This window comes from Emys orbicularis, chromosome 5 (genome assembly GCF_028017835.1).
Source record: "Emys orbicularis isolate rEmyOrb1 chromosome 5, rEmyOrb1.hap1, whole genome shotgun sequence".
Classification (NCBI taxonomy): Eukaryota; Metazoa; Chordata; order Testudines; family Emydidae; genus Emys; species Emys orbicularis.
This window is the reverse complement of record NC_088687.1, coordinates 85735405-85762607: the sequence shown is the minus strand read 5'-3', so window position 1 is coordinate 85762607 and position 27203 is coordinate 85735405. Positions and strand designations below refer to the sequence as shown.

Sequence of the window (27203 nt, the reverse complement as noted above, 5' to 3'; positions counted from 1 at the left end):
GTAATATTCTCTTGAGGAAATAAATGTTACATTTACACGTCTATCAGTTTTGTCCCTTTTCTTAATGATCGTTTTAAGAAAAACTTTCCCTTCTGTTTCTGCACAAGTCAACCTCGTGGTAAATTATTTACTTGGTATTTGTGAAAAGCATCATCGTTAATGCCCGCACGATTCTAGGACTAAAGTTTGATCATTGTACCCTCTGCTCACTGGATGGCTGTTTATGTTTCAGCAAAACAAAAAGTGGTGGGACATAATACATCAACGCTGGTTGCTTATGCTTTTGTGTTTCAGAGTCATATTGGTGAATTTATAAGAAAAATAAACAAACAAAACAAGCAAACAACGAAAAAGGATGGGCCCTGTCAGATTAAAACCATTTTAACAATAGCACCTCACTAATCAGATTTCCTCCCTGTGTATTGTATCTGCTGACTTTAGTGACCCCAAAATATGTTTTTACTGCCTTTTACTGCAGAGCCAAGAGTGAGCTGGTTCTTGTGCATTTGTCATAGAAAGAATTGTTTATTATGTTCTAATTATTTACATCTGTGCAAAGCCATTAAAAACAATTGATGTCATTGAGGGCCTGTTTTAGACTGCAGAACCTTTATTACTGGTGAGGATTTATTTGGGGGAGGAGGGAGGAATTCCCTTAATTCTCAGATCCCAGGTTGAGTTTGCAAAGCTAGTGGAGGGAGGAAGGAGGAGGGTTTTTTACCTGTAAACTGAGTGTGTTTGATGCATAAAATTCAACAAAACAGTAAATCTTGAAATTCCTCCTCCTCCTTTTTTTATGCCATTTTTGTTAGCCGTACTGTATAAATAAATGGTCCAGCTTTTTATGATAGAATAAAACAAACAAAAAGTATAACCTTAAATTAAATACATCTTCAAATCCTTTAAGTAAATTTAAAACATATTTGAAATTTAATTTCCCCTTAACTTACCTGCCAAGTGTCAAATTCAGGAGTTCTCTTTTCCTTTGCAGAAACTGAGATGACATTATAAAATGAACAGGAAGTGGGTTTTTTTTAATTTAAATTAAAGCTTTTGCTGATGGGTATTAAATGAAGTATTACTTGGGATCCAACTTCCTTGAATATATCTTTAATGTAATCTTAGTTTTCATATGATAAATTAAGAGTTATATAGCACTTTACAGGGTTTAACTAATAGTCCCTTAATGGCCAAAGGGAGGATGGTAGGCCGCTATACTGTTTTAATTTGGAGAAACAGAGAGAGCCAGGTTAACATGTGATTTGCTCACACAGTGAGCTGGTAGCTGAGCTGAGATTTGAACACAGGTCTGCCAACGATGCTTTATCCAGGGGATGATGCTGTTTGCATAAGGAACAGTCTTATTTATGCTATTTACATAAAGTTCTAAATTATTACATTTTTGGTCTTTTATATTTTCCCCCAAACGTTTCAATGGTACTAGGGCCGGCTCCAGGTACCAGCCCAGCAAGCAGGTGCTTGGGGCGGCCAAGGGGAAGGGGCGGCACCTCGGGCTCTTCGGTGGCGGGTCCCTCGGTCCCTCTCGGAGGGAAGGACCTGCCGCCGAATTGCCGCCGAAGAAGAAAGCGGCGCGGTGGAGCTGCCGCCGATCGCGATCGCGGCTTTTTTTTTTTTTTCCCCGCTGCCTGGGGCGGCAAAAACCCTGGAGCCGGCCCTGAATGGTACTTAACCTAGGCCAGACGAAACTGAAATGATTTTAATCTGGAGGTTAGGCGCTCGAATAGAACCGTTTAGAAATTCAACCAGACAGTATCACAAGAGTGTGAACTCAAAAGAGGAAGGAAGGAGAGCAATGAAAAGTGTTAATCATATTTTGTTCTATGATTCATAGGATGACTGGGATTTTTAAATGTAGCCTCACCTATGCTTGGCATTTTTTGTTTAGTGTCGCACGGTAGCTGTGATTTGTTCAAAGACTCTCTAAGTAATTAAGCTGCCTTATGAAAATGTGTTACTGATGTGGCAAGTTTTGAAATATTACCGACTGTAAAATCACACCAATTTTTCTAGAAATATCACTTGTTTCATCATTAGCTCAATAATGATTTTTTCATAAGGTTGTGTTTTCCCAAGATGCCTGACCTGTCTCTCCCACTCTGTACAGAGTGTACGTATTGATTCACATGTAGAATCACAGTTAATATTGTAAGTTATTGGAATTTATTTGTCTTTCACTCAGCAAGAGCAGATAGAATAAAAAATAGAAAAATCTGATTGTAAAGTGACACTCTCCTATTCTGAACAAAAATTGACAGTTTTGTTACGGCTCAATGCTCACTTCCTTTATTCAGAAGGTGGTCCCCACCAGATAATAAGGATTTCAGAACAGACTTAATTACAGTCCTAAACTACTTCAGTGCTAAATTACACTTCATCCTTTACTTTCCACCACTTTAGCATTCATTCTGTATTTCCTTCCTTTCTGACTTTAAGGTAAGTATGTAAAAATGTTTAATTAGAATTTTTGAATTCATGTCCCCCATTTTCAATCTAAATTGTTTCCTGATATCAATACCCATAACAAACGTGGACGGGGATTTGAAGAATGGCAAGAGGGAAACAAAGGAAACCTTTTAAAGTGTACTAGAGTCCAGGCAATATTGAAAATGTACTCTATCAAAATACATTGGTAACTGGACCATTGAGCACACTTATCCTTACCTAAGTACAGAAAGTAACTTTATTTTAAAACACCACAAAACCCATGATTAGCAAAAGTCATGTTGTGCCCTTCATCTGTACACACAGGGTGCAATCCTGGACCCACTGAAAAGTTACTGAGAATTTGGAGCCAGGATTTCACCCACAATCTCTGTTGACATTAATGGGAATTTACTGCCTGCATATCCATGGCCACATCAGGCCTTATTACTATGCCCTCTGCCCCAACTTAGTAAAGCTCTTAGACACATCCTTAAGTTAACACTAGAGCGGAGTAAACATTTTTGGACTAATAGTGTCTTTACTGAAAAATTCAGGTTTGGTCAACGTGAAATTATTGAGAATTTGACATGAATTTGCCAAATAGAGTCATTCTTACTCTAATTCCCAGGCCCAATAGCTAGTGGCAGTGAGTTGTCATTCATAGTTCAAATCCATGCTCCAATGACTTTAGTTATTTATGCACAGTGCAATAGCTTCAATAGGACAGATTGAGATGGACCTACAGCAGTATATCCTGTAGCACAATGGCTAAGGTACTGCCCTGTAACGTGGGAGACCCAAGGTCAAAATCCTTTTCCATATCAGGCAGAGTGCGGAGTGGAACCCAGGTCTTCCACATCCCAGGTAAGTACCCTAATCACAGTGCTATCAGTTATAAGTGACTGCTGCCTTCTCCTCCTCCACTGGAGAAAATATTTTTTCGGTTGATTTGTTGGACCCTAAATGTTTTTTTTTTTTCCCAATTTGCTGTGTTGTTTTTGTTGTGGGTTTTTTTTTTTTTTTTTGCAATTTTTATATTCAGTTTGACTTGAACTGATTTCCCCTCCCCCCCATTTTTTTGGAATTTCCAGTGTACTAAAACATCAGTTATTAACCCATCTCTATTCAGGACAACACTAAACATTCAGAATCTTTCAGTGTTTAGTAGTGTGTAAAGGGTTTGATTTAAATTGCAGCGTAGCAACTATAATCGGATAAATGTTTAAATACAACTTATTTCTTTAGGAAAATGGATACCAGTAAAGAGTTAAATGCAAAGAATGCAGTGTGTGTGTGTGTGTGTGTGTGTGTGTGTGTGTGTGTGAGAGATTCTAAATCCAGAGGTGTTATATTTCCTTTGTTGGCACTAGTTTCTGCTGAATGTACAGGATATATATGGTGAAGACTAAACCCTTCTGTTAACAGTCTGAAGTGTTTTAACAGAACTGTGTGGCATGCAACATCATAAAACTTAGTCAAAAGATTGTATTAACAACCATTTTATAACATCAAAGCATATTAATTTTAAGTATATTGCTTACTTCTTTGTTTCCAAAATGTATCAATCAACTTCAATTACAGAAAAGTCTAACCTGATAAATTCATTTCACAAATGGTAATGTGCAGAACTAGGTTAGACCCTTGGACTCCTAATTTGGGGCATTTATTTGCAGTAAAGATGGGATATGTTAGTGTATATTTGTAGTATGATGTAAGCTTTTCCAGGCAGTATTTGGCATTCACTAGTGCCGCTCCCAGGGTTCACCTTATGGAGTTAGGTCTGCATGCTATGTTGAAAGGGAGGGGTTCCTAGCCTGGTGAAGTCGGAGAATCTTAAGGATCCACAGGGCAACACAAAGCATAAGCACATGGATCTCCTAGAATGACTTTACCCTTCACTGTGGTCTCTGGTGGGCTCCTCCCTGCCCCATTCCCCAGCCCCTCAATAGCAAGACACTTCAGCAGCTGAGTTTGGCACTCTGTTCTGCCCTGCCTTTTTCTGTGAGGGTGGTCATAGCTGCAGAAAGGAGGCTAGAGCTTTAATCTCATCTCAGATTTTCAGTCAGAAATCTGCAGGGTCTCAAGGTACTCATGCTATATAGAGTGGTTCCTTCCTCCCTGCATATGTAAAGTTTCCTCAGAAGCACTTTATGGGCTCCCCAGAACAGGACATACTGCAGAGCTGCTGCTTCCCAAAGTCCTAGCTAATTTTTTTTGCTCCTTTTGCCTATGTAAGGGGAGGTGAGCATCTGGTCCCCCATTTGTTCATTTCCAGTTAACAATTCCAAGCTGCTCCCTAGCGTGCAGGTGACAAGAAAAGGGATGGAATGGTCAGCCTCAGCCAAGAGGCTTGGCAAATGCTTTGTCTTTGAGTGTATGAAATGTTTGAAGCTTGCCAGTGTTCACAACAAAATGGGAGGAATGGTCAGAAAATGTTAAATAGAAAAAAGTACTCACTACAATGGAAGAATGAAATTGCTGGAAAACGGAGGACAGTTTTGACCATAATTGAAAGGATTGTGATTTATGCTACCCATTTCTTGAAGAATAATATTGTCTGTATAGTCGACAGCTGTTGTCATGTATAGGAGTTACTCATATTATTTAAAAGTGACTGTCCATTTTGTTGGTGTATGTAGGCTAGAATTCTTTTGTGGCAGAGTATTTGCTAGCTATGCCAGATAGAAAGAAATGCCAGTAGAAGTAGATATCTATAAGTAAAACTGGAAACTTATTGATGTAAATTTTTTGAGTTTCAAGCTCTACTTCTATCAGGGCTGTGACACAAAATAGATATTTTTTTTTTCCAGTGTAGCAATTTAGTTGATTGATAAGTTTGCGATGTTTTTGTTATGAAAGGTGTGTTTATAATAAAAAAGCGGTAACATGGAACTGGTAGTTAGGAGACCTGAATTATATTCTTGGTTCTGCCACTGATTTACTGCAAGACCATGAGCAAGTCACTAACTTCTCCATACTTCAATTCTGCCATGTGGAATCAGGATAATAGTACTTACCCATAATTGCAAAGTGCTTAGAGAGCCTCAGATAAGAGGTGCTGTGGAAGCTCAGTGTGGTGCAGGGGTGTAGTCACGAGTGGGCGTGGGTGGGCCACGGCCCACCCACTTTAGCATCCAGGCCCACCCTCTAGCCCCGGCTCTGCTTTGTCCCCAGCTTGCCCCACTCTGCTTGCCTGCCTGGCGCTCCAGCCTGGGAGCGCGGCCGGGGGCTTACCCAGCTCCCTCCGCCTGCCCGGTGCTTCTGCCAGGGAGCAGGGGCTGGGCAGGGGGGCTTGCTCTGCTCCACCCGCCTGGCGTTCCTGATGGGGATCGGCGGCTTGCTGTGGGGCACCTATTTTTCTGGGGCCCCCCAATTGGCTGGGGCCTCTGGCCATACCCCTTTGGCCCAGTAGCTAATCTGCCACTGGGAGTAGGGCGAGCTTCAGGCGACCCCGTGGAGGCAGAGGAATCCTCAAAAAAGGTAGGGCTGCTGCTTGGGGAGCCAGGCCCAGCGTGGGACTGGGCCGGGGGCCATTGCTGCTAGAGCGCGGCTTCTCCTCCCGGAGGTGGGTGCGCACCTGGGGCCCTGGACAGCCCTGGCCAGAGCATCCATCGCCCCCCCGCAAGGCTGGCTGGAGGTGGTCGGAGGGAGGTGGGCCCCAATCCCTCCCCGGTCATTTCCTGCTCACTTAAATGCCCCATCCTGGCGATGCCAGTGGTGTGGTGATGGTGGTGGTATTATTTTATTTCATTTTCATGTGAATGTGTCTCAATGACTAATGTCATTAGCCTGAACCTAGGAAGGATTAATTTGGGTAGGATCTCTTCCTAGTCAGATATTAGTGTCTCTATTCCATCCTCCTCCTCCTTGGCCTTTCCACTGTTTTGGATATTATTGATCGAACCTTTCTTCTCAACATCTTATTCAAAATGCTCGTCACTTTCCCCATTCTCACCATCACTCGCTCACATAACCTGGTGTTTGTCTTTGGCTCCTCTCTCCCTATTGCAATACCAAGCCATGTGCAATCCCCATTACATCTTCCCTCATAACATCTCTAATAGCCACCCTTTTCTTTTTTTCCCTAAAGCTAAAAATATTCGGCTCTACGTCATCTCCTTTCTTGATCACTGTGAACTCCTCCTTATTGGCTCTGCACCATAGATTTCCCTCTGATGGCCAACTAAACCAACTTTAAAGCTGTTTTGCACTGGTGGAGCAGCTTTAATTTAACACAGGGGAGGATCAGTGCCTCGTCTAGAATCCTAGACTAGCTGTATGCTTCTGCTAAAATGATTGACAGAAATTACAATTGACTTACGAGTGAATACCCCCCTGCAATGAGTGGGGTCAGTTCACATATGTCTTTGTGTGTGAGATGTAGACATGCAATTCCCATTGACTCAGGAGCTGTACAGATGTACCTGAGAACAAAATTGGATCTGCTGTCTAGACACTATAACAGCTCTACTTTGGTTCACATTCCAAAGGATATCTTCACAATTATAAAGACTAGAAACTTTTTTTTTAATGAAAGCTTAAATTCTGCAGACATGTATGAGACTACCAAAGAAGACGTCCAGGTTGGGCATATCACTGATTACTGGCTCAATCTCCATCACAATTACTTTTCTGCAAGGACTGATGAATTACTCTTTTATATTTACAGGGCTAATTATAACCACATCAAGAAAGCTAGATCGAGAACAGCAAAGTGAACACATACTGGAGGTAAATGATTCTTTTAGATCTCTGAAATATAACAACTGCATAGAACATAGAACCCATTAATTTACAAGGAATAATATTTACCATATGAGATACTCTACATAATGAATTCAGGAAACAGAATTAGAGAAAGAAATTAATCCTTATTTTTAACAAATAACAATTCACGGAACTAAGCACCTGATAGTAACATAGTGTGTCAATATTGTTGTTATTTTTAGAACATATGTAAGACAGAAGTAACATGCACGCTAATTTTTTACCCTGAAACTGAGGTGGTGTGGTTCTTCCAAATATGGCCTGAGATCAGAGGCATTGCCATGGAAATACTTTTGTTTTCTTTTCTTTTTTTGCTGTCTATAAATGTGAGAATAGTTGTTTCAAAGCTGCCTTTTGCTGAATGTCACTATATATCTCCAAAAGACGGATGTAGACTTTTAATGTTAGAATATATGGATAACATGTTAGAAGGATGACATGGCATTTTTCCACCTATTGTAACACAATTATCTGTCACATTCAAAACTTACGGATAATTCTGCTTGGGAACCTGCATTTTGACTTGAACACGTCTGGTAAATTAATAGGTAAAATATTAAACGTGTGTCTTGTGGATTCAGAGTCCAATAATCTTGGTATGAAACCCTTGCCCGTTTCCTTTGCTTACTTATATCTGCTTTTAATGGATGAGCTGGAGTTTAGTGCTCAGCTAATACCATCTATTTGTTCTGGAAAACATTATTTAGAACAGAAACTCAAAAGATTGTGCTATATATAACCCAAATATACAACTAGATCAATATTTTGTGCTGTTACTGTGTGTGTTGCAGTTTCTCTGACATGAAACTGCCAAATTTACATTTGTACGCATTCTGTAAAAGTGTAGACCCTGTCCTTTATTCAACTTCATTAAATGTGATTTGCCAAGTAGTGCATCTGTTCCCATTTTAAGAGTTGGTCTACAGTTTCTGGGCAGATGAAATACATTTGATCCAGAAATACATGAAAGCATGCTTGGTTTTTTACTTTTTCTAGTACAATCCTTTGTTAACAATCAATAACTGTGCTGTTACTTGAACTTCTCAACACAGTTTATAAGCATTATAAACACCAATTAAATCTCATGCAAACCCTGGATAAGAATTACTGTACCACTCAACCATAGGTTGGCTTTTTGTTTTAATTAGTGGGGTGGGTTAATTAGCATCGGGTCGAAGTACAGAGCTGACCCTTTGCTGAAAACTAAAAATAGAAAAATCTGGCTGTGGTGACAAGTGTGTTTGCGTGTAAGGTGGATGAGTCAAAGCTCCAGTTACCTGCTCAGGAAGGGGAGTTGGCTTCCTGCTCCCCCCTCAGTGTATCCCCCAATATGGGCAGTCTGCGCAGGGGAGTAAGAAGGCACTTTCCACCCCTAAACCCTCTGCATAAACACATAGGTTGACCTACAATCTTGTCCAAACTAGGTTTGAGAGCTCATTCACATATAACATCATAGTATCTGTTCCATCGGCCTTCATATTATAGGTCACTGTTTTCTTCATCTGCCCAATAAAATCCTGGGTTCTGTTAGATAGACATCTTTTGTGGTACAATCCTGTGGGTTAATTCATGAATCTTGCAGAATATGATGTGTTAGATGAGCCCTTCTTTTGACTGTCTTATCTCATCACCTTTATTGATATCCCAGAGTTTCATCAGCCTGGAACTTATGTCTGATCAGGTTTTGTTCTCGATCTTGATCAGGTTTTGTTTTGTGGGTCATATTTAATATCCCATCCAGTATATTTCAATTTCTTCTGGTTCTTTTGTACTTGTAAATGGAAAAGATGGTTGAAATTTTCTCTTCTTGTTTAAATTCTTGGATTACTTAGTGCTCCCACACCACTTGCTTTCTCACTGCTGTCATGGCACAGTGCTGATTCCAACATCCACAGTGAAGGCACTGATATTCACAGTGATATTTACAGTATATCTAATACTTCAGTGGACATTTACTTGTTCCTGAGCTCTAAGGCGATAAAAAGGGACTGCAGTGTCAGCTAGAGAAACTAACAGTAGGGCTGCATCATCAATCTTGGGTTTAATCAAAACTTAGAAAGACACTAAGCCTCTAGAAGGATTCTATGAAAAAAATGCAAGAAATAAACTAAACCAGATATCCGGGAATAAGTTCACTAGTATATCATTTGTGATCCCCTGCATGCTACCTACAGCACAAGAGACCTCTCTGAATTGGGCTTCACAATGTGCTGGTTGTGCACACCACCTTCTTGACCCATGTCTACATCCGTGAAGCTGAGGGTTGAATTTAGCCCTTCAGTTCCAATTGAAGGGCCAATTTTTGCCATCAATTTGGTTTTCTTATCACCTTTGGAGACAACGGGATTACACAGCTCTAACAATAGGGCAGAATTTAGGCTGCAGAATATTTTACTAGTAACAATGAACAGGAAGATACACAGCTTGACTTACAGAGCTCAGACTGAATTTGCAAGCGTGATGTATTAGTTGGAAAAATCATCTTTGTACATGTAAATCTGCAAAGCCATTGCATTATCCGCCTTTAAATCACTTCCTAAAACCCATTTATACTGTGATCCCTATAAAACAGTTGGGATTGGTTAGGCAGCTGCTGTTTGTGCCCACTGCTTATTACACTGGTTATAATCATGTCAATGTTAGGGTTCCCTACTTTCACCATTATTTGTTGTATGCATCTTTTGTTTCTTGTTCTATGCATCCATAGATTTTAAGGCCAGAAGGGACCACTGTGGTCATCTAGTCTGACCTCCTCTATAACACAGTCCATAGAACTTCCCCTTTCTTCCACTTGTTACATATTATAATTTTTTAAAATTTTCATAGCTGCCTTCACTTGCCTTCTAAACCAGGTGGTATTTTAACCTGCATGGCCTTCTTCCTCAATTGTGAGGTTGTGGCTAGTTGAGCATCTAGTAAAGTTTCTTTAAACAATTCCCAGTTATCATTCACACTTTTCTGATTAAATTCTTCCTCCCCAGCTGAGTTGGATTCATAATTGTTTTCAACTTTGTGAAATTGCACGTTGTAAAGCACCAAGCATATGTATTACTGGTTTGGATTTTGTTTGGTTTGCATATTAAAAATATGATCAAGTCATGATCACTTGTACCTATTCTACCATTAATTTTTAGTTGTGTGATCAGTTCCTCTTTGTCAAGACAAGGTCTAACAGAATTCCCCATGTTGGGTGCAATACTTATTGAGTTAGGAAATGATCATCTATTATACAGGCGAGTCTCATCTTACACGGGGGTTCCGTTCCGCGGTTAGCGCGTAAAGCGAAAACCGCGTATAGTCAAAATTACATTGAATTGAATGGTGGGCAAAACTGCACGCACTACAGGTACAGTATTAAAATGGTTATTTTTCTCTCTTAGTTTTTTTGTTTTTGCCGACTGCGTAAAGCTGAAATCGTGCATGTTAAATACGTGTAAGATGCGGCAGACCTGTATTTAGAAATTCCAAGGATGTTTTAATACTGGCAGCATGAGACCTTCAACATATGGCACTCAGAATCCCCCCCATGATCACAAAGTTTTTCTTCCCCCCCCACACGTTATAGATAGATGTTTGAGGAGGTCATCCTGTTCCCTAGTGTGAAATGGTGATCGGTAGCAGACACCAGCCAATTCCCATCTTGTGTTTTATCTATTAGGACATTGATTCATGAGTTTTCGAGATCATTCTGAGTTGCCAGTGGCTAGGAAACAAGTAATGCCATTTTTGATATAGAGTGCAACTCCCCTCCCCTTTTGCCCACTCAGTCCTTCCTAAATAGGTCATAACCATTCATTTTAATATTCCATTCATGCAAATCATCCCACCAGGTTTCAGTAATACCAACTGGATCAAAATTTATGCTAATAAATGAGCAATTATGAGACCTCGTGTTTATTACCCAGGCTGCTAGCATTGGTGTATTGACAGCTAAAGAATTTCTTCTCATCATGTCCTTTGGTTCGTTTGATAAATTTTGTTCTCAACAGTTCAATTTTGTGCTGCCTCCTCATATCTTCTGTCTTTTCATTCACTACTTTTCTTTTTAGTTTAACACCCTCCTGATTACTCTAGCCAGCCTGTCCCCAAGGATATTGGCCCCCTTCTAATGAAATGGAGGCCATTGAAACTATACAGCACCCTCTCCCACAGAAAGTAGACCAGTCTTTCACAAAATCTGAAGCCTCCAGCCCATGCCACTTACCAAGCCAGTGGCTCGCTTCCAGAATCTTCTGCCTTCTGTCTTCCTTTGCTCGTGGGTCAGGCAGGATCTCTGAGAAGCTTGCATGTACACTCTTCTTCTTTGCACGCTTCTGAGTTCCTTAAAGTCATCTATGATCTGTGATATGACCCGCAACACACATTGTAAGCTCTTTGGAACAGGGATCATCTTTCCATTATCTGTGTAAACAGTGTTTAGCACAATGTGGCCCTGATCCTCGATTGGCCTCTGGTCGCTACCACAATACAAATAAAAGATAATAACAAATAACTTGTAAACTGAGCAAATTTGATCTGAAGTAATTTCAAGGCAATAGGACACGATTTTTAGATTAGGACTTCACCTAGCATTATATAAATATTACTTATTGTAATGTACTCTATGCAAACAATAATAATAAAAGTACTGATTCCTCTTTGGTTTTGGTTATTGGTTATCTCCTGGTATTGGTATACGTTCTCCTTTAGTTCTCCTTTTCCCTTTCTAGGCCATTATGACCTAATCAATAAAGCTTAAAATTAGAGTCTGCAAAGTATCAAAGGGAAAATTATTAACCATTACAGTATAATGAAAGCCAAAATCTGAATTAGACATTTCCCCATTTGTTAATTTTATGCTGATAACCTTGAAAATAGGTTGGGAAGAAACCCAGAAATTCACAGAATGGTGGCAATAATAAGATGCTGTGCATCTGGCTAATTAATTGAGCGTTGAAAAGTCCAGATGGGTTGGTGGGTTTATTCCTTGTGTGCTATTAAAATTGATCCTTGATTTCACTCTTGTTTGCATAGTAATAAATAATGTGCTCCATTCTGTTTGTTTCTAACATTTCCCTATTTTATATGTGTGCATTAAATGATGTTTTTCTTTTAAATATAGCTAATTTAATTTAGGCTGTCTTCATGTTATCCTTTACTATTTGATTTCTGTTTTACCTTTCTTATCATTAAAAGTGATACTTTAGTATCAAAATTCACATTTAAACAATTGCTGCCATATATTTGGATATGAGGATGAGTAAATGTAATTTATATTGTTTAATGCATTTGTCACTGATAAAATGAAGAAGTATAAGTGCTTAGATTTATTATTTATGCTTACAAATTGTATTATACTACATTTCCAATCCCATCCTTACCCAGAAGTCAAACAACCCTTCCCTCTTCATGTTTAGAGAGTCAGGGTGAAATCATACCCCCAGTGAAGTCAATGGCCCAGCTCCCATTTCATATTGAGATTCCAATCTGATGTTCCCCTCTCCCACAATCTTGTTTTGTGTTCATGATATCCTTGCCTCCTGCATCATTTTCATATTCAGACTCCTGAGGTCATCCAACTAATTTGTGAAAGGATCTGGAAGAAAACCTTCTGTTCTCCCCTTTACTGAACCCCACACCAGTATTCTCCATAATCCCACAGCAAGCAGCTCAGCAGCAATCTTCCCTAGAGCAAGTTCTCAACAGTATTGCAGAAACCCTTTACCAGAAGAAGTTTCTCTCACTGACAGACTTCTTTTCCCCCATAAAATCCCATATAGAATTAAACTGATGTAGGGAAGAAATTTCCCCCAGAACTTACTGGCAGAGACCTTGGTGGTTTTGTTTGATTTTTTTCCATCGAGCAAGTATCCATTCGAATAAGGTGATCATATTCCCCACTATCAGTTTCCTAGGATTACATACTGGTGACCTTCAGGCATTCCTGTGTGTTTCTATGTTATAACAAAGAAAGATAAAGTAAAGCAAAGACATAGAACACAAAGGCAAGGAAAGAGAATCAAGAAGGAAAAAAAAAGAGGCAAAGGAAAGAAAACTAGTAGAGGACACAACAGATAACATGGAAGAAGAGACTGCTTCTCTAGGTCAAAAAACACTATATATTATTGTACATGTTTTGTAAGAGAAATAAAAGGCAAAAAACAAAAAGGAAAACCCGAGAAACTGAAAAGAGAAACTAAGGGATGAAAAGAGAATGAGAGAAAAATGAATGAATGGAGCAAGGTTTAGATCTGTTTTAATGAATATTATTCTATACATCTTCATTCTGTTTGTCTGGAAAACATCCACAATATCAACTGGAAGATCTGGGGCAGATGAGCAATTGCAGAATACTTATGAGACTTAAATTACTGCTGTTGATTTTGTACAGGTATTGTTTTTTAAGAATGCTTATCATGCTAGCAGCTAAATTCTCCCCCATTACCACCCAATTTGTAAACTTATTTGTTGTGTAGAAGGCTGTACATACAGCATACAAACATTGAGCCTGACTCTCTAGCTGTTACATTAATGGAACTGTTCACATGAGTGAGAGCTACAGGGTCATTAAACTCAAATCTGTTACCTCTTTACAATAGATATTAAAGTAATTTAAAATACATATTTAACACCTTCTTGTTGGAATTGCTCTTATATATGTGTTAAATTCATCTATACATTTGGTTCTTTCCCACCTCATAGCTATTGATTTCCTCTTTGCTTTCTAAATAAGTTCAAATTAACATAGCATTTTTGTTATTTATTTATGCATCACTATCCTCAATAAAGTCAGGTCAGCCCTGGAATTAATGTTGAGAAAGATCACTTATTTTTGTGGCCTTTATAAAAATTGAGAGTGTTGCTGGGAGTGTAGGGGTAGAGTTTCATTTCCCATTTCCTTTAAGTTCGGGAAATATGTGTTCTGTGCTTAGTATTTTTTTTTTTTTAATATTATCTTTTTAATGTTCATTCAAACTGCATAGTGCTTTTATGTCTTAAAGTGTTGCTATCTTTTAATGTATAATCCTGTCAAATTTTTAAAGTTATGCACTTGCTTCTTATAACAATAATTGCAAAATAAAACCTTTAAGAAAATACTATGCTAAAAATATATATAAAAATGTTACTACAATAAAGCCATTAACTGAAAAAGCATATTAAACTTGCTCGCTGTTGCTGACATTCATGAAGTTAGTATTTTAGCTAGAATGCTGGAAAATAATGCAGTTGCTTTAATGTGTGCCTATTAACTCCTACATGGCACGCTTCAAGAGTCAAAATGTTAAGACAAAAAGCTGAATAAATCGAGTCCTTTTTAAAAATATTCATTGAATATCATTAGCCAGCGTTCTTTGAGTAAATATAGTTGAGGAATTATTCTATGGTTAGAATAGAAATCTGTGTGTTTGAAAGGTATTGGATAAAAAAATGCATTAGCATAATCTTGAAAAGACCATGCTTGAGTTGAAGACTAACCTTATTATCTTTTCTTATAAATATAGGTAACCATTACAGACAATGGTATTCCTGCAAAGTCAACTATTGCCCGGGTGGTTGTGAAAGTCTTAGATGAGAATGACAATAAACCTCAGTTTTTACAAAAGTTCTACAAAATCAGGCTTCCAGAACGTGAGAAACCAGAACGTGAGAGAACTGCCAAGAGAGAACCTATTTATCGGGTTATAGCTGCAGATAAAGATGAAGGCCCCAATGCGGAGATATCTTACAGCATTGAAGATGGTGATGAACATGGCAAATTTTTTATTGAACCGAAAACTGGAGTGGTATCATCAAAGAAGTTTTCTGGAGCAGGAGAATATGATATTCTTTCAGTGAGTCAAGTTCTCATATGCCATTAATCTGTTAAAGTGCTCTTTTATCTGTGCTTTCATCACTTGTTATTCAGTAGCTGGTGCATGAGTGTTTCCAGTGTTTGCAATTTAACAAACGTCAGACAGTACTTGATACTGGACCAGAAGTTTTTTTTTTTTTTAAACTGTGAATTTAACTGTCACTTGCATTGAGATCATGAATCCAAGCAGCGCTGTTCTTTTCAAGGGCTAGGATGATGGTGACATATTACAGAAATGAAAACAACAACAATTGAGCTTTAACTTTCTTCAAGGAAGCTAGTGAAATGAGTGTGAAATTTATGATTACCAAAGGTACAAACCTGTGAGGAGCTGAGTGCCCTCAACTCCGACTGGCTTCCTAGGTGTTTGAGGGCACATAGCACCTTTCAAGAGGCACTCAAACCTTTTCAGATCTGTTTGCTAGTGATGAGCCTATTGGGCTTTTTTGTTATATTTTCATTTATGTGATATAAAGATTACATGATTGCTTTAGCACAAAGTTGTCTTTTTTTTGTATTTCATAGATTAAGGCTGTGGATAACGGTCGCCCACAAAGGTCCTCAACTACTCGGCTTCATATAGAATGGATTTCAAAACCTACACCACCCACAGACCCTATTTCTTTTGAGGAAACTTTTTTTTCCTTTACGGTCATGGAAAGTGATCCAGTAGCTCACATGATTGGTGTAATAGCTGTTGAACCTCTTGGCACACCGCTCTGGTTTGACATTACTGGTAAGGAGGCCTTAAAGTTATTCATTATTAATATATATTGGTGAATGTTGTGCTAGCTGAGATTTTGCATTATTCCTTGCAGCCTTTTTGTCTTACCCTAGCTCACAACCTTATAAGGAGTTGAAATTCTCTATCTGTAAACACAAAATATAACATTGCAACATTCTGTTACGATAGCTTTGAAAATGACTTGCAAATATTTTGTATATAAACTAAGTGGGATTGAGTTACTCCTAAAGTTTGTGGCGGGGGAGGGGAAGCAATAAAAACGGCTCTTCTCTGTGCTAGTGAGGTTGCTGCACCCAAGGATAGATTCACCTATGGGAGAGAGCAGGCAGTGTTCACGTTGCTTTATTATACCCAGCCCTGGGTTCATCCAGGAGAGGGAAGCTTTGAAGTGCTTCCAATTCTTGGAGCCAAACTAATGGCTTCTAATAGGCATTTTGCCCCACTGCAGCTCCCTTTCATACCCCATTTTGGGTTGAATTTCTGCCACTGGGGGCAGACACTGTGCTGGCAGAGTGAATTGGGCCCATAGGTGATGGAGCTAAGGGTTCGGGGAGTGCTGCCGCAGCCCCTGGCTTTCCATTATATACAGGGTTTACAGTTTGATTCAGTGGCTCTCTGCACCCCCACTACAAAAATTGTTCCAGCACCATGGGTGGCAGGTGTCAAAGGCTGGGAGAGACTGAGCCTCCCCAAACAGCCCTGCATGGCCCCACCGACACTCCGCCTCCTAGCACTCTGCTGCAGCTCTTCCCCAGGACCCAGCAACTGCAGGGTTATTTGCTGGATACCCCAAAAAGAAAGAGTGTGGGGAGAATTCAACACGAAACCGATATTACAAATAACTTATTTTGCCACTTACGTCTTTCAAAATCAGAGATTGCCAGGACCTGCTTCTGGAAATATCCCATGATGCAGTATGGCTTGTCATGTCACAACCTGCCTGATCCGTTCATATTCTCGGACAGATTTTCAAAGGCATCTGCGGGGATGAGGCACGAAACTCGTAAAGTCAGTGGGAGCCTATGCAAACCAGTAAAGTTGGGTTTCTAACTCCCTTACTTGCCTTTGAAAATCTTAGCCATGTGCATGGAGCTGGACTGTGTTTGAATTGTGAGGGAAGGATTTCAAGAATAGTCATATTTAGTTTTAATTTAGGCTGGCTTCATGTTCCAGTGAGATTTGTGGTGGTTGTGATATAGTTGTTACTATTAAACATTTACTGAACCATACACTTGTGTGGCACTTTATAAAGAATTTTAAAAGACAGGTCACTGTCCAAAGATTACAATCAGATTTCAACAAATGCATGAAAATAAAAAAAGGGGAGGGGTATAAAAGTCTTCTGCCCTACACACCTATGTAGGGGAGAGAGGGAGCATAGATGTGCCCTTGCATCCCTCTAAGGGCTGTTTGCATTGTTAGTAACTGCATAGGAGAGAGAACAAGCAAGGGACTATTATTCCTATCCCCATGCACACGTGGGTGGACAGTGGAGGGGAATAGGTAAGTTAAGAGGTGGGCAGGGGTAGGATATAAGCAGAGATTTGAGGCTGCTCCCATCAGTGTGCCAGCTAGGTCAGCCGAGCCAGGGTGGATGGGAAAAGAAATCTCCTGCTGACCACAGGCAGACAGAAGGGAACCATGAAAGGAAAGAGTCATCGAGGCTTAAGTGGGAGATGGTTTCAGGAGTGGTTAACAGAAAGCAAGAAAAATAAGTCCATAGAAGAGACCTTAGACTAGGAAAGAAGGAGGTTATGGGTGACTTTTATAAGGCAGTTTCAGTGGAGTAAAGCAATAGTATTTGCTGGGATGTCTCATGAAACAGGATCTTGTGACTGCTGGTTTTGGAACATGCTATACTTGGGGCCCTACCATATTCACGGACCATGAAATCTGGTGTTTTGTGTGCTTTTGCCCTATACTATACAGATTTCATGGGGGAGACCAGTGTTTATCAAATTTGGGGTCCTGCCCAAAAGGGAGTTGCAGGGAGGTCCCACGGTTATTTGGGGGGGGTCACGGTGTTACCACCATTATTTCTGCGCTGACTTCAGAGCTGGGTGTCCAGAGAGCGGCAACTGTTGGCCGGGCGCCCAGCTCTGAAGGCAGCGCCTAACCAGCAGCAGAGCAGAAGTAAGGGTGGAAATACCATACAATGCCACCCTTACATCTGCGCTGCTGCCTTCAGAGCTGGGCGGCCAGAAAGTGGCGGCTGCTGACTGAGGGCCCAGCTCTGCAGGCAGCAGTGTAGAAGTAAGGGTGGCAATACCATACCATGCCATCCTTACCTCTGCGCTGCTGCTGCTGGTGGCTCTGCCTTCAGAGCTGGGCTCCTGGCTAGCAGCTGCTGCTTTGCAGCTGCTCAGCTCTGAAGGCAGTGCTGCCGCCAGCAGCAGCGCAGAAGTAAGGGTAGCAGTACCGCAACCCCCCCACCATAACCTTGGAAACCCCCCCCCCAACTCCTTTTTGGGTCAGGACCCCTACAGTTACAATACCATGAAATTTTAGATTTAAATAGTTGAAATCATGAAATTTACGATTTTAAAAATCCTATTACCATGAAATTGCCCAAAATGGACCCAGAATTTGGTAGGGCCCAAACTATGCTATTGGACACTTTTATCATTTGTTTCCTTTGTTTCAACTACTATGTACTGTGTATAGTGTGTAAATATTCTAATATTTTTCTTTTGATTTTTCTTCTCAGCATGCTGCATAGCTTAAACATTTAATGTTCATATTTATATGCTTAACCTTTTTTTGAACATACTGAAGACAAGTGACCTTGTCCTGCTATTGTTCCTTAAGTCCAGCTCCTACTGGGGTTTTGTGTGTGGATTGATGGTAGAACTGGGTCCAGGAGCTGTAACTTGTTGCTTGCATTGTAAGATTTATTTTTTAATAACAAAGTATTTTGAATAGGTTGATAGCTATGTGACTACATCGCATTGTCAAATTATCAGCTGTTCTTACAAATTCTTACTGTACCTCTTGACTGTTTCTAATAGCATGAAATAATTTCATTGACGACTTTCTTTTATGTTCTGTGCTTGCTTTCCATGCTTTCTTTCTTTTTGGCTGTGCCAGGAGACAAACTTGCTAGTGAAGTTTTTTACATCTTTCAGATGGCTTGTGACCTGAACTGTACAGCAGAAGGTATCTGCTGAGATCACATAATTTATTAACCAATTATGAGATCTGAAATAAAACACGCAATTTTAGAATATCTTATTAACTCTTCAAGAATGAAAGTTTGCTTAGATGCTTTTGTGACTTTTCGTTTTGTTATGTTATCTGTAAGTACACATAGCATCACATCAGAATTCTAGTTTTGGATTTTGGCCTAAATTTATGCGTCTGCACCTTTCATTTGCCAGATGGACTGGGTGCTGCTTCAGGAGATTGACAGATATCAGCACTAATAGAATAGTAATATTAGGCAAAGCATCTGTGATTTCCTTGTAAAAACGCTGCAAGACTTGTAGGCTTTCCAGGCCAGAAACTAAAAGTCTGCTGCTGAGATTGTCTTTATTTCAGAAGAAGTGCAACTGGATATGCTCTCATTCATTCACCCTGCTGTTTTACTGTAGTGGTGATTGTGACTAAATTGAGACATGAAATTCTCCCTTTCTGTCATCCAAAAAAAATTATATAACCTACCAGCAGTAAAAGATAATTTTATGGGCACACTTTCTGAAGTTTGACTTCTGGCCCAAAACCAAACCAAAATTTTATGTATAAAACCCATTCAAACCAAAACTGCTGAGTTTCACATTGCTCAATTTATATCTGTGGTCATGCTAAGGAAACTTCCTCTGGGACAGGAGCTGGGCTGTAGTGAGACTCCCAAGTCATCAGTACACTTATCATTCATAGTTACTAAATATCTGTCAATCAGTAAGGCAGAATCCAGACCAGGGGTAGACAATAATTTTTGCAGGGGGGCCACTCCACAAATTTTGATAAGTTGTCACGGGCCACACATTTCTACTATATTAATGGAGGGGGCGCGGGGTCTGGGAGGGAGTTTGGGTGCAGGAGGGAGCTCCGGGCTGGTGCAGAGTGGTGGGGTGCAGGAGAGGGTGTGGGTTATGGGCTCTGGCCGGGAGGCGTTTACCACAGGCGGCTCCCGACAGGCAGCGCAGCAGGACTCAGGCAGGCTTCCTCCATGCCATAGCCCCATGCCGATTCCGGAAGTGGCTGCGGCCGGCACGTCTCTGGGAGGAGGGAGGTAGCGGTTCTCCCTGTGCTGCCCGCAAGCACCAGTTTCCGGCCAATGGGAGCTGTGAGGATGGTGCTGGGGGCGGGGGCAGCGTGCAGAGCCCCCTCCCACCTCCCCCCACCAGGGGCGCACAGAGACTTGCCTGCAGCAGCTATCCACTTCTGGGAGCAGCGTGGGGCCACGGCAGGCAGGCAGCCTGCCTGAGCGCCCCGCTGTGCCACGGGACTTTTAGTGCCCTGGAGATCACGAGGGGGCAGCCAAAGAGCCTGGCGGGCCAGACAGAAATGTTAAACGGGCCGTATTTTGCCCACCCCTGCTCCAGATGTCTATCCTTATCTGATCTATCTGTCCTGCAACTTCTGAAGGCAAACGTTTTCAGGAAATGGAACTAATTTCAGTATTGTTCTTATTTTGATTAAGTAGAATTTTACCATCCCTGATATTTCAGTCCCTCATTTCTATGCATGTCTCTTTTTATAGTTGAAATGCAGTGATTTCCTAATATATGCATTTAATATCTTACAAAAATCACTCTGGTTATGTCTAAATAATATGCTTCTAAATATATAATTAGAAAAACATATGCACAATGTAATTAGGATAAATGGGTTAGCCACAACTAACATTACGTTGACAACAATAGAAACTAATTTCTTCATTTTAAATAGTTTATCTAAAAGTCTAAACCAATTGATGTTAATGGCCAGTATTTATCACTGCTAACAACATTTGGTCTTAAAAGCTAGTATGTTGTCAGGGCAAACTGGTTAGAGTAGCACAAATATTATTATGATCAACTAAACATTTAAATGATTGGCTGTTGGTTGCTGAGCTACATTTCAACATGGTTATTGAACTATATTTCTTAGGTCAATTTGAAGTTTTAGAAGTAAACAAATTTGTTTCAGAAAAGGAGCTTAGTGCCTTTCAAGGAGCTATGTTTTTGTGATTTTTCTCGAATTTTTCCATCTTTTGGTATTACTTCCTCTACCTTGACCTCAAAGACCCTAATAGTGACAGCCCTCTTGGTTAGGAGGACTTGCTATTCATCATAGATTTTAAGGCCAGAAAGAACCTCCTGCAAAACACAGGTCATATAATTTCAACCAGTAATTCCTGCAACAAGCTCAGTAGTCTGTGTTGGAGCTGGAGCATATCTTTAGAAAGGCATCCAATCTTTAAATCAAGATTTCAGAAGGTAGAGAGTTGAGAATCTTCCCACAGGATGCAATCAGTGCCATCCCATGAGTCAGCAAAGAGGCTCTATCCAAAGCCATATGAAGGATTAACTCATACCCAAGCTTAAATGTCCTAAGACAACAAAGTGTACGTACCTGAGAAAGTACACCACTGCAGTGTTTTATGAACTTCTGTCTCTTTCAATTTCTTGAACCAGGTGGCAACTACGACAGCCGGTTTGATGTAGACAAGGGCACTGGAACCATCATTGTAGCTAGACCTCTTGATGCAGAACAGAAATCAAATTACAACCTGACAGTAGAGGCGACAGATGGAACCAGCTCTATCAGCACCCAGGTAATGGATTTCTAATAGTGTTTGTTAGAAGAACTTGTGAATGAAGAACTTGTAGCCCTTCTTTTTCTGGACATGCATATGGTATGTATAAATTAGGGACTGCATCTGAAAAAGAAGTGGATTATGATGTTGATACTGCCTTAGTGTTGGGCATCTGAAGTGGAAAGGTTGTGTAAATAGATTAGTACAATTTGAATTAACAACTTTCAGATTATTCCTATAATATCAAAGTAAATGAAAAACAGGAGCTCAGCCTTACATATGTGATTCACTTACAAGAAAAGGATTAATAATTTTTAAAAATCAGCAACCTCCAGGAGTGTTTCAGCAAGGCATTAAATAAATCATTGTAAATCACTTTGAGAGCTGTGGATAGAAAACTTTCAGTATAGAATCAATATCATTGTTATTCTGCAACAAAAAGCTAACTTCAACATATTATGAGCCATCTCTTCCCCCTCCTGCATTAAAAGCCATGCGAATAAGTTCCGTATGATGACATTTCAGTTAACATATCCATTGTGGAGATTCCCTCAAATCACCTTTCAGGGGAGGTGAGGTTTGCCACCTATGGAAAAGGGTGTAGGGCTGGAGGACCCATGAGAGGCCATGTGTCTCTGTACCAGCTCTGGCTTGCTTGGAACTTCACTAGCAGGGAGTTCTCCTTGGCTTGATAGCCTTTGGGGAGGTAACACAGAGAAGAAAATGCAGCCTGTGGCCAGAGAGGATATGACATGTATCACCAGAACCCATCCCAATCTCCTTCCCAAGTGTGGACCTGGATGCACAGAGAGCACTCCGGCAGGTCCAGGTTGCAGTGGACAATACCATGGAGGTGGCTGAGTCCCCCGTCCACATTGAAGGGAGTAGATCCACTCATGGAAGACCCCTGAATTGGACTGGAAGAGTATGATACGATTCTCTGTAATCTATAGTAGCTCCTCAGTTAGAGCATGAAGTATGCATCACTTATAGCTATTTATCTTTTATTTTCAATTAAATGTGGAAAAATTATTTAATGTGACATATAGGTTAAAGTAAAGTATACAGTTAAAATATAAATGTCAAGAAAAGCTAAAGTGAAGGATTGAATACCATTTCATCCCTGCAGCATTGCACACTCCTGCATGCATTTATGGCATATGCGTTATGACACAAACAGCATTATATTAAGCTACATAATATTTGATCAAAAAGCAGGAGCTGCACTTACTACATTTGTACAGTGTAGAGACCTAAAGTTGCTGTTGAAATTTAGCATTATTTTTACTTGTTAGCACAGCCTTCATATATTAAAAATGTCTTTTGCATTTCCCTTTCTTTTTAAAAGAGAAAAAAAGTTTAAGAAATGTTTTTCCTTAGTGTTGGAATTCGTCAGGAGCATAACTGCTCTCTATGACCCCCACAAAGCTTAGGGGCCCCTAAACACTAGAGGGAGAATGTGAGTTCTTGCTGCTGCCATCAGTGAAAGTGCAACCAAACTTTGGCACCGGAGGGAGGGAGGGTTCGCCGGCGGGCAGCGGAGGCAGGGAGGGAGGGTTCTGCGGCGGCCCGGCGGGCAGCGGGGGCAAGGATGGTTCTGCGGCAGCCCGGCGAGCACCGGAGGGAGGGAGGGTTCTGTGGCGGCCCGGCGGGCAGCGGATCCCAGCGCCGTTTGCACTGTGCCGAGCCCCGCGTGGAGGTCGCAGACCCCAGCCAGCGCTGTCAGTGGCGGCCCCCTCGGAGCCTGCCCGAGCCTGCCCGGCCGGGAGAGGCACCCCGAGGCCGGAGGGGGGAGCCCCTCTCGCCCGGCTCCAAGCGGGCTGCAGCGCCTGGCTGCCCACGGGTGGAGGGAGCGGCCGGGTGCCGCCCTTTACCCCCCTGCGAGCAGCCTTGACCGCCCTCTTTTTGCTTCAGCAGTCCGGCCGCCTTTTTTTTTTTTTTTTTTTTGCCTGGGGTGGCAAAAAAGCTAGAGCCGGCCGTGCCACAGGACTAGAGTTGAGAGGGTATGTTTCTTCTTCGAGTGATTGTTCACGTCCATTACACATTAGGTGTGCGCGCGCTGCGTGCACAAACGTCGGAAACTTTTTCCCTCAGCGGCTCCCGTCGGGCCTGCAGGGTCTCCCCTCCCGCCAGAGCGGCGCCCCGCTCTAGCGTATATATATCCCTGCCGGCCCGACGCTCCCTCAGTTCCTTCTTACCGCCCGTGGCGACGTTGGAACATCTCTATCTCTCGTCTGAGAGTGTCCCTTAGCATAGTACTCAGTGTTATCTTCAGTTATCAGTTCTTCAGTAGTTAGTGTTAAGCCCCTGGCTATTTAGAAAGACTTAAACTTCTTTGTGTCGGGTGTTTGACCAACCCCGGCACCGGCCCTGGGCGGCGGGGCATGCCGCACGCCCAAGGCTTTAAGGCTTGTGCCACGTGCCGCAAGCCTATGCCAGTAAGCGACCCACACGACTCGTGTCTCCGCTGTCTGGGGGAAGCACATCAAAAGGAGCGCTGCAAGATCTGCAAGGCTTTCAAGCCTAGGACAAAAAAAGAGAGAGACTTTCGCTTGAAGCAGCTGCTCATGGAGACAGCGTTACAGCCCTCCACTTCAACGGCACCGTCAACCTCGGTGCGGAGTGCCCCGGCATCGGTTCGTGATCCGACGCCGGCGGGGCAACCTAAGCCCACGGCACCGAATCAGCGGGAACACCTCCGGCACTGGTCGTCTTCGCCGGCTAAATCGAAGGGCCAACCCAAGGCCCGAGGGCGTTCCCTGCACAAGAGGGTAGCGCCCGCGAAGACCGCAAGTGCTCCTAAGGCCGTTGCGGCCCCAGCACATATCCCGGAGCCAGTGGCTCCGGCGTCGAAAGGCCCATCGAGCCCCGGGATAGGCGCGTCGAGTGAGGAGGAAGGGCTGGAGGAACTTTTGGAACAGCCCTCCACCCCGGACACATTTGAGGCAGCAAAGGACCTCATTGAATTGTCCGCTGAGGGCACCCTCCGCGCTAAGGACATTCCGCCGAGACTGCCATCCAAAGGCAAGCCGGCAATGATGCGCCCATCACGGTCGCCATCTCGGCACCGTTCACGGCGCCGGTCCCGGTCGAGCTCCACCTCGGTGGACTCCTGGCTTCCCTCCGCGCAGAGGGCCGCACAACCGTCGGGCCCCAACAAGCGCAAGGCACCGACCCAGCAGCCCGGCTCGAGTAGGCACCGGGACGTATCGGTTGCGCGATCCCCGAGACCGTCCTCCCGCAGTCGTTCCCGGTCCCGGGGTCACCGGTACCGATCCAGGTCCAGGTCAGCAAGGCGCTACTCCCGGTCCCGGTCACGAAAACACCGCTCTCCGACCCCGGACCGGCACCGTTCCACGGCACCGCCGTGGCCCTCTAGATCACCGTCCGTAGTTTCGGAGGTGGACGCGGGCCTTTCCAGCAGATATGCCCACAGAGCACAGGCCAGTAGGGAGTACGAAGCCACTTGGCACCCACAGTGGGTCCATCCAGGGCAATGGCCATTCTGGACCCCTTGGGCCTACCACCAACAAGGCCCCCCGTCCAGGACCTCGAGATCTGGCCCCTCGGGACACCGGTCCCGCTCTCCACAGTGGCGCCCACCCTCTCGCAAAGAGGCTACGGTCTCCAGGCCGCCAGAGAGGGAAAGGGCTGACTCGGCACCGAGCCCGGCACCATCCCAGACCCACGTCAGGGAACGCACCCCAGAGGAGCACCCAGCCGATGAGGAGTTGCAGGAGGAGGAAGACGCGCAAAAGGCCATGACCTCCTCCTCCTCGCCAGACGAAGCCGTGGCAGGCACAACCGTGTCCGGTCCTCCCCCGATTGACCATCGGGCGCACCAGGACCTGCTCCGCCGAGTAGCCCTCAATTTGGGGTTGCAAGCAGAGGAGACGGTTGAGCAGGAGGACCCTATGGTCGACATTTTAAGCCTGGAGGGCCCCTCCAGGATCGCGCTCCCGCTCATAAAGACGGTCCAGTCCAATTATAAGACGGTATGGCAAACACCAGCCTCCACTGCACCTACTGCAAAAGGCTTAGAGAGGAAATACTTCGCCCCATCTAAAGGATTTGATTTCCTATTCTCTCATCCAACACCATGTTCGCTGGTCGTCTCTGCGGTCAACGAACGGGAGCGACATGGCCAGCAGGCCCCAGCCCCCAAGGCCAAGGAGGCAAAACGCTTGGACTTATTTGGGAGAAAGGTCTACTCGTCCGGAGGCCTCCAGTTGAGGATCGCAAACCAACAAGCGATTCTGAACAGACACAACTTCAATTCCTGGGCATCGGTCTCCAAGTTCAAAGAAGCCTTGCCTCAGGGCTCGCAACCCGAATTTGCGGCCATAGTAGACGAAGGGAAGGCAGTAGCCAAGACCTCTCTACAGGCCTCCCTTGACTCCGCGGACGCAGCCGCTAGGACAATCGCGTCAGGAGTGGTAATGAGACGCTCGGCGTGGCTGCAGGCTTCCGGCCTTCCCCCAGAGGTGCAAAACACCCTCCAAGACCTTCCGTTCGAGGGATCAGGCTTGTTCTCGGACCAGACGGACGCCAGACTGCATAGCCTCAAGGACTCTCGAGCTACCCTCAAGTCGTTGGGGATGCACACCCCAGTGACGCAGAGGAAGCCCTTTAAGCCCCAACCTCCGCAGAGACAGTACCACCCTCGTCCTAGACAGGAACCGTACCGCAGGAGGGGCAGGGATAACAGGCGTAGACGCAACAACACGCCTAACCAGGGTCAGAATCATGGCCAAGGCAAGCCGCAGCCGGGAAACAAGCAAGGGTTTTGAAGCTGCGATCGAGGACAGAGTACCAACCTCTATTCCGGATCCCCCTCTGTGTTTCAGGGACCGCCTGTCCCATTTTTACCGTGCTTGGTCAAATATAACATTGGACCGCTGGGTCCTGCGCACGGTGGAGGCGGGCTACACCCTTCAGTTCTCCGACCCCCCTCCCTCCGACCCCCCATCCCCGTCCCTCTTCAGGGACCCCTCTCATGAGCAACTCCTCATGCAGGAGTTGCAGACCCTCCTCACAGTAGGAGCGGTGGAAGAGGTTCCTCCGGACCTCAGGGGGAAAGGGTTCTATTCCAGATACTTCCTCATTCCCAAAGCAAAAGGGGGCCTCCGTCCTATTTTGGACCTACACAAACTAAACAAATACTTGCTCAAAACACGTTTCCGTATGGTCTCCCTTGGTACTATTATCCTGTCCCTGGATCCGGGAGATTGGTACGCTGCCCTCGATATGAAAGATGCCTACTTTCACATCGCCATCCGCCCGGCCCACCGGAGGTTCCTGCGCTTCACTATCAACCGGCGCCATTTCCAATTTACGGTCTTGCCCTTCGGCCTGGCAACGGCCCCGCGCGTATTCACAAAATGCATGTCCGTGGTGGCAGCTTTTCTTTGAAAAAGAAGGATGCGTGTCTACCCATACTTGGACGACTGGCTCCTTGCGGGCCGGTCGAAGGCCGAGGTTCGCTCCCATGTGACGTTGGCACTACAGGTGTTCCGCAAGCTCGGTCTACTGGTCAATGTACCCAAGTCATCTCTGGTCCCCACGCAGAGACTAGACTTCATAGGGGCGGTCCTGGACTCAGTGGCGGCACGGGCGAGTCTTCCCGTATCGCGGTTCTTGGCCATTCAGAAGGTCGTGAGCTCCATCCAGCAATT

General features: G+C 43.4%; 1 protein-coding gene across 3 annotated transcripts in view; it reads left to right on the top strand.

Moving 5' to 3' along the window:
- FAT1 (FAT atypical cadherin 1) overlaps nucleotides 1–27203 on the top strand; it is a 151710-nt gene that overhangs the window by 71966 nt on the left and 52541 nt on the right. For all 3 annotated transcript variants that reach the window (XM_065405092.1, XM_065405091.1, XM_065405090.1), the window contains exons 3-6: nucleotides 7115–7176; nucleotides 14694–15023; nucleotides 15569–15779; nucleotides 21407–21546. In XM_065405092.1, the coding sequence (XP_065261164.1) occupies nucleotides 7115–7176; nucleotides 14694–15023; nucleotides 15569–15779; nucleotides 21407–21546 (743 nt within the window). The remainder of the gene's footprint in view (nucleotides 1–7114; nucleotides 7177–14693; nucleotides 15024–15568; nucleotides 15780–21406; nucleotides 21547–27203) is intronic.